This window comes from Pristis pectinata, chromosome 1, assembly GCF_009764475.1.
Source record: "Pristis pectinata isolate sPriPec2 chromosome 1, sPriPec2.1.pri, whole genome shotgun sequence".
NCBI classification, from domain to species: domain Eukaryota; kingdom Metazoa; phylum Chordata; class Chondrichthyes; order Rhinopristiformes; family Pristidae; genus Pristis; species Pristis pectinata.
Window position 1 is genome coordinate 87,016,314 of NC_067405.1, and position 7,343 is coordinate 87,023,656.

Genomic DNA, 7,343 nt, shown 5'->3' on the forward strand with positions numbered 1-7,343 from the left:
GACACCACTTGGAGTTGAAAGATCAATTAGTTGGTCACTTCCAGTCTGAATGAAAATGGAGACATCAACCAGCACAGAACGGCCTAACTTCCACTTAAAAATATCCCGAATACATCACCACCATCTGGACTGATCCCAACTCCCAGAACAAAGGCACAGATACTACAACTTGAGGCAGCTTCAGCGTCTCAGAAACTTGTTGACATGTTTTTATGTCACTGAATTTCCAATCTAGATTTTGCTTTAACTTTGCATCTCTTACGACTAAAGTTGATCACAGTTCAAATCTCAGTGCAGCAGGACTGTAGTTTATGTGCATTCAATCTATCAGCTACTAAAAAGTCTTACTTTTTAAAAATACAATAAGTTTTTGTTAGTACGAGTTAACTTTAACATTTAAGTGAACTATTTACGTTTTCAGCAATGTTGAGAGTTAAGGTGTCTTCTGCGGCATAAATAATGGACCTGTTTACTTGCTGTGATAACTAGTGATCACTTACGGGTGAAATTGCACCCATTGGGCGATGCCACACACGATATTTGCCCCGTGTCATTTGCACACCTACTGGTGTCACCGGCTACTCACAAAGTGTTGCCAGAAGTTGGGGGTTTGGACGCAACTTCAGAATACTATTCATTCACAGAAAGACTAGGTGCACATCACGCAGGCGCTGAGAAAGCGACAAGAAGACATTTAAAGAGAAAGAAACAGTTAACATTTAAGGCCGGTAACCGTTCATCAGAATGGTTTAATGAAAGGTCCTTTCGTTATTCATGGCCTTTTTGTTCAAATCAAATTAACTCCGGAGCTGCCCGCTACAATTACTACCCCCTCGAAAGAAAACATGGGTCCATTTTTTTAGTCTGCTGTTCTCAGAATACAGGGAGGAGGGAGCCGATCGAGTTGCGGGTGGGGTCAGGAAAGCCGGGTCTCCCCTCTCTCCCCAGCTCCCCGTTCCCTTCCCTCAGCCTCTCCTGCAGCCGGCCGGTGCCCGGCGTGGAAGCGCATCTTCTGAACTCTGGCCATCCTGACCCGGACGCGGCAGCTGCCAGTTCCCGACGGGACCCGCACAGGACTGGCATTAATGCGCGGAATTGATTCTAAACGCCTTAAGGACACTTTTAACGGACCCCCCCCCCCCCACCCCACCCCCACCCCCATTTCCTCGGAGGATCGGCAAAGGTGGTGGTACCACACGCAGCGTGTTTAGCGCCGCCAGCACCCAGAGGGGTCCAATTTCTGGACGGGAATGTTTTTAAATGGATTTCAGAAGCAGCTGGTTTAAAACCCAAGAGGAAGCCGGTTTGATACAAAATACCGGTACCAAATAGTGTAAAAACTCTTATGTATTAAAGAGGGGGGCGGTTGGCGCGTAATTTCTCTCGACAAGTAAGAATATGGCTCGTATCAAATATATTTAGAGTTCACTTGAAGTCAGTGCCGGGCTGCCCGTGAGAAGGGGCAGGGCGTGTTATCTCTGCGTGTGAAGTGCGGTGGGAACTGTTCGGCAGTCAGCCGGTCCGCTAGGTCTCTCCGCCTCGGCCGCCGCCTCTATGAACTTGTCCCTCAGTCTGACCAGGACGGTGAAAGCCATGGGTTTGATGGTCAGCCCGTAGTTGCAGTCCGTGCTCAGCTTTTCCAAAGGGTTCGCCTCGAAGGTGCACTGGTGCACCAGGATGGCGGTGAAGAGGAAGATTTGGATCTTAGACAGCTGCTCCCCGATGCACCTCCTCTTGCCCACCGAGAAGATCATGACGCTGCTGGTCAGGTCCCTGTTGATGGTGCCGTCCGCGTTCAGGAACCGTCCGGGGTCGAAGATGTTGGGGTCCTTCCACTTGTCGCGGTCGTGGTTGACCGACCACTGGTTGATGAAGACCACCGTGTCCTGGGGGATGTGGTAGCCGTTGATGTCCACGGGCGAGGTGGTGGCGTGCGGGATGGTCATCGGGACGAAGCTGGTGAACCTCATGATCTCGTACAGGAAAGCCTCCAGGTAAGGCAGGCGGGCTTTGTCCTGGGAGCCGGGCAGACGGTCCCTGCCCACCACCTCGTCGATGTCCCGCTGGAGCTTGGCCTGAAGGTGCGGGAACTGGATGAGGTGGAACAGGACCCAGCTCAGGGCGGTGGACGTGGTGTCCTGACTGGCTCCCAGGATGTCGGTGACCGAGCCCTCTACGTGCTCCCGGCTCAGCCCTTCTTGTGCCCGCCCGTCCCCCTCCAGCGCTTCGATGAAGGCGTCGCTCATGTCCCGGGTGGTGCCCGGCCGGTAAGTCCGCCGGTGCTGGTCCACTTTGGAGCGGACGAACTCGAAGAACTCGTGGTTGAGCTGCTGGAAGTCACGGTAGACGCTGCGCACCGGGTTGGGGAAGGCTCGGAGCCATGGCATCGCGTCCACCAGGCTGCCGGCTCCCACCGTGCGGCCGAAGCGGTCGTTCCTGCCCAGCAGCCGCCGGAACTCGCGGTCGTCGTGGCTGTAGCGGCGCCCGAAGCACAGGGCGCACATCACGTTGGCGGCCGCCACCGTCAGCTCGGGACACGGGTGGAAGTGGCGGCCCTCGGCCCCCAGCCGCAGGAAGACCCGCAGCAGCTGGCGGGCCTCTCCCTGGACGTGGTGCTCCAGAAGGCGGCGGCTGTGGCTGTCCGCCGTGGAGAAGGAGCGCACGGTGGACTGCGCCAGGCGCCGGTGCGCCTTCCACTGGCGGTTGTACTGGCCGAAGGCCATGCTCTTACCCCCGGACACCAGGCGGAAGGAGGCGAAGTCGGGGCGCCCGGCGAACTGGGCGCTGTGTTGCAGCAGCGCCCGGCGGATGGTCGCCTCGCCGTTCAGCACCACGATGTCTCGGCGCCCCAGCCGGATCTGGAAGAGGTCGCCGTAGCGCCGCGCCATCCTGCAGAAGGTCAAGTGCGGAGACCTGCCCAGCTGCATGGCGTTGCCCACCAGCGGCCAGGCGAAGGGTCCCGGGGGACGGCGGCGGCGTGTCCCCCAGCGCCGCAGCCACCTGCACGTTTCCAGGCAGGCCAGCAGAGCCAAGGACACCAGCAGCACTGGCTGCACCTGCTGGCTCCAGTCCTCGGCCATCCCCGGCTCCTCGCCTTTCACCCGCCCCGCTCTCCTTTCCCGTCCCTCGCTGGAGAAGGGTCTATCCCCAAAAGTTGCTCCTCCAACTTGCGTCCACTCTTCTATCCTTGCAGTCTCCCCGCAGGCTCTCTGCGCGGGTCGCCTGAAGCCGGGGCAGAGGAGGAGTCGGGGGGGGGGGGGGAGGCTCTGTCCCCTCGCTGAGCCCGCTCGGTGCTGCGCTCCCGACTGCTCTTGGATGTGGCCCGGTTTTTACTTTGCATTTAAAGAGTGCGGGCACTCGCTGATTCCCCTCCCTCTCAAACTCTCCAACTTCATTCATCCTGGCTTCGTGATGTCAGACCAATGGGAATGAGCAGCTCCTGCGTCGGGAGACCCGCTGTTGCAGCGAAGGGTCACCTATTTCTCCCCCCAAGATAAGCGAAATCGTTCTGATTTGGCTCCGAGCTCCCAGAGAGGGAGTCGTAACCCCTCTTAAAGAGGCAACGCCAATTGAACTCTGTAAAACGGCAACTCGGCTCCGGGACATACGACAGTCCGGGACGCCTTTAAATAAGTGACTGTTGGGGAGAGGCTTCCTGTTGAGATGCAGAGAAATCCGATCATCCGACATCCTCGGGACTCCGGCACTGCCGGACTAGCCGGTTTCCCGGACAAATGGATTTCAATCTTAGTAATACCGAAAAGCTTTTATTTAATTTTGTTACATGGCAATATAACACATTTTCCAACTAACCCAGTGTGTTCAAAAGCAGTGGAAAATAAACGGGCAATCCGGACCCCGGCTCCGGCCGCCCACCGTTCAGACCCCGGCCCAGGCGGCACTTCGGACCTCTAACTCTGGATGTACATACTCTCTTTGCACTGCGGGCCCCGGCTCACATTCTGGATCAATGAGCGAGCCCGATGCCAAACCATCAGGGTTTCCGGACAATCAGATGCTGAATTATCGGAGTTTTCCTGTACATTCATTGTGCAAGAAATAGCCCATCAAAATACCGTTTATTCGCGTTTCTGAAGCAGCCAGAAATGGTCCCAGCGATTCTTGTACATGATGTGCGAGAGAGAGAAAAACAGATTCACAAACTGGTTGTTACAATGCTCTTCACATCCAATGAAATATTTTGATAATTATAACGTAGGAACTGTAGTATCCCATTTAAACACAGCGAGCTACTTCTAACAGCAACGATACATTGGTGAAACAATCTGCTTTTAGTACTGTCTGAGGCACAAGGCTGTGGGTTCAAGCCCCAATTCAGCACCAAGGCCTGGCTGATGCAACAGGTTATGAGTGAGGAAGTTTTAACACAGGCAGCTGAGACAACAGAGACAGGAGAAGCAGGCATTTGGGCAAATGTTGACGAGAAAAGGGATTTGTTATGAGCAAATTGTGTCGCACTTGATAAGAGATTGAAGTAAGAGCAAGGACCATTGAGAGAAATGCCATTGATCTGGTGTATAGGGGTTTCCACGAGGTGTTTGATAAGGTGCAGTGTAATATGCTTCTTCAGGAGTGAAGCACGTGGAATAAAAAGGTGTAGCAATGTGGATAGAAAATCAGCTAAGTAGCAGGAAACAGAGGGTAGCAGTGAAGGAGAGAAGGGTACAGTTAAGTTTCCAAGGGCTTGGTAGTAAGACACTGATTTTCTTAATATACATTAACGAATTGGACTTGAGTGCACAGGGCACAATTTCCAAATCCACAGACGACACAAAACTTGAAGGCATGGTTAACTGTGAGACAGTCAAATAATAGACAAGGAGATAGGGACAGGTTGGTGAAAAGGGTGGACTGGAGGCAGATGAAATTTAATACTGAGAAATGCAAAGTGTTATATCTTGGTGAGGAGAATGAGAGGAGGCAACATAAACTAAAGGGGGCAATTCTGAAAGGGGTACAAGAACAGCAGATTGTGTGTTGCTCCAGATTCCAGCATCTGCAGTCTCTGGTGTCTCTCTCGGTGTAAGTGAGTGCTTGATGGTCACCATGAACTTGATGGGATGAAGGGCCTGTTCCATGTTGTATAACTATGACTTCTTCCATTTTGTACTGACTCTTGGTGGAGATATGTGTATAGTTCATTAGAAGTGGCAGGGTAGGTTAAGGAAGGGGTTAAAAAAGACCATGGGATCCCGGGTTTTGTAAACTAAGGTCAGAATACAAAAAGGAGCTCACAATGAAACTTCACAAAATAATGATTTGGCCACAACTGGAGTATTGTCTGGGCACTGTACTTTAAGAAAGATGTGAAGGGTTCAGTGAGGGTGCAGTAAAAATTTACCAAAATAATTCCAGGGATGAGGGACTCTGTGGGGAGAGACTGTAGAAGCTGGTGTTGTTTCCCTTGGAAGAGAGAATCTGATAGAGGTTTGTAAAATCATGAAAGGTTTCAGCAGGGTAGACAGAGAGAAACTGTTGCCATTGACAGAGGGGTCAAGAACCAGGGGACAAAGGGAAAAGGTAATTGGCAGTAGAACCAAAAGTGAGATGATTATTTTATTCAGCAAGTGGTTAGTGTCTGGAATGCACTGCCAGGGAGGGCAGTGGAGGCAGATTCAATTGCAGCATTCAAAGGGAGCTGGATAATTATCTGAAGGGCAAAGATCTGCAGGACCATGAGGTGATGGCAGGGAATGAGACCAGCTGGATTGCTGTTACATGGAGCCTGTGGGGATTTGATGGACTGAATGTCCCTCTTCCACAGTGTAACTGTTCTGTGATTAAACTCTGACCCTCTCAAATGTGAAAAATCCCAAGGCATAGTTCTGAAGAACAGGGGAGTTCTGCACTTTTTAATTTTCAACCAACGGCACAAGAGAAAAATAATCTGAGCAATCTGGGTGTCATCACTGAGCAGCTGGTGGGGGTTTGCAATCCACAAACTAGCTGCCACACTTCCTACACTGAAACATTGACTAGAGTTCAGAAAGTACTCAGTTGTCTGTAAAGTGCTTCAGGAAATTCTGAGATTGTGAAATGTGCTATACCAATACAGAAAGGAAAAAGTTTGTTTGCATTAAGGGGAAACTCCATATTGAGGAAATGACCTGGAAAGAACATTGAACTGGTAGCAGTTCAGCCAGATTATTCTGCCGATGAAAATTGCAAATCGATAAACACTCTGCATTCCCTCTTTGTGCTGACTGTTCACACCCTGGATAAGCCAGTCACCCATTTCTGATGATAGGTCATGAATGATAAATGGCTGGTGTGCAAAATATCCAATGCATGTACTGGGGAACACAAGTCTGTGATTGACATTGGGTTTAGGGCACATTTTTGGAGTCAGGAGCAGGGTGTTTAACTCTGCATGAACCTTGGATATGTTTCACACTGATGGTCTCATTAGCACAATTCAACAGTTCACTAACACAAAACAAAATCACAAAAATATACCAACTGGATGGCACGAAGCCTGTAACTGGCTTCAATGATTGGCTCCTGAACTCATTTATGGAGGGTCTGCATCAAGTAGTACTGTACACACTCCCCATTGCGATGTAGCCTGGGGTCTGGCCACTTACGTGGGGAGGGGCATCCAGGTGCTCACCTGCTTCTCTTCCTCCTCTGAATCAGAAAATGGGAGCTGAACAAAATCAATCAAAAGTTAGGAGGACCAGTATGAAGTATGAGTGATCCTCCCTGTGTAGGAGGCAAGTGTTTTTCTTTAACATTCATGGATTGAGGGTGTTGCTGCAAGGCCAAGGAGGTGCTGAGTTGTTGCGGTGAACCCTACATCCTGGTGGAAGGATTGAATGTTCAGGATGGGGGCTGCACTGGTTGGACTGTTTTGTGCTGGATGGTGTTGAACTTCTTGCAGCAGGAGTTCCACAACACAATGTCCTGGGCCAAAGAAATCTACTGAGAATTAAAAGTAAAAACCAACCTGACCCCAGCTTGAAGACATTTTTTGACTCCCTGTCCTGAACCTGATCAACATGGTATGGGTGGCCTTGCCTTGGGTTGGGTGGTCAGGCACATAGACCCAACCATCTTCAGCCGTTTCATGAGATCAGAAGTGGGGATGTTTGTACAACGTTCATATCCGTTTGCAGCCATTTGCGTAAGGAAACAATGTGTCCCTACATGCAGCAAGACTTTGACTACATTCAAGGGTAGGTTGATGAGTGGCAAGTAACCATCACACGACAACAATGCTAGGTAATGGTCATCTCCAACACGAGACATCCTAATCAAATATCCATGATGTTCTAAGCCTTTACTGACACTAAGGCCCCCCCCCCCATCAACAATATTCAAGA

The 7,343-nt window shown here is 51.0% G+C and overlaps 1 protein-coding gene across 1 annotated transcript; it reads right to left on the minus strand.

The window, feature by feature from the left end:
* Positions 1–1,172: 1,172 nt before the first annotated feature.
* LOC127566431 (cytochrome P450 1B1-like) lies at positions 1,173–3,210 on the minus strand. Its single transcript, XM_052013967.1, has one exon. The coding sequence runs from the start codon at positions 3,078–3,080 to the stop codon at positions 1,473–1,475; it is 1,608 nt and encodes a 535-aa protein (XP_051869927.1). The 5' UTR covers positions 3,081–3,210; the 3' UTR covers positions 1,173–1,472.
* Between the last annotated feature and the right edge of the window lie 4,133 nt (positions 3,211–7,343).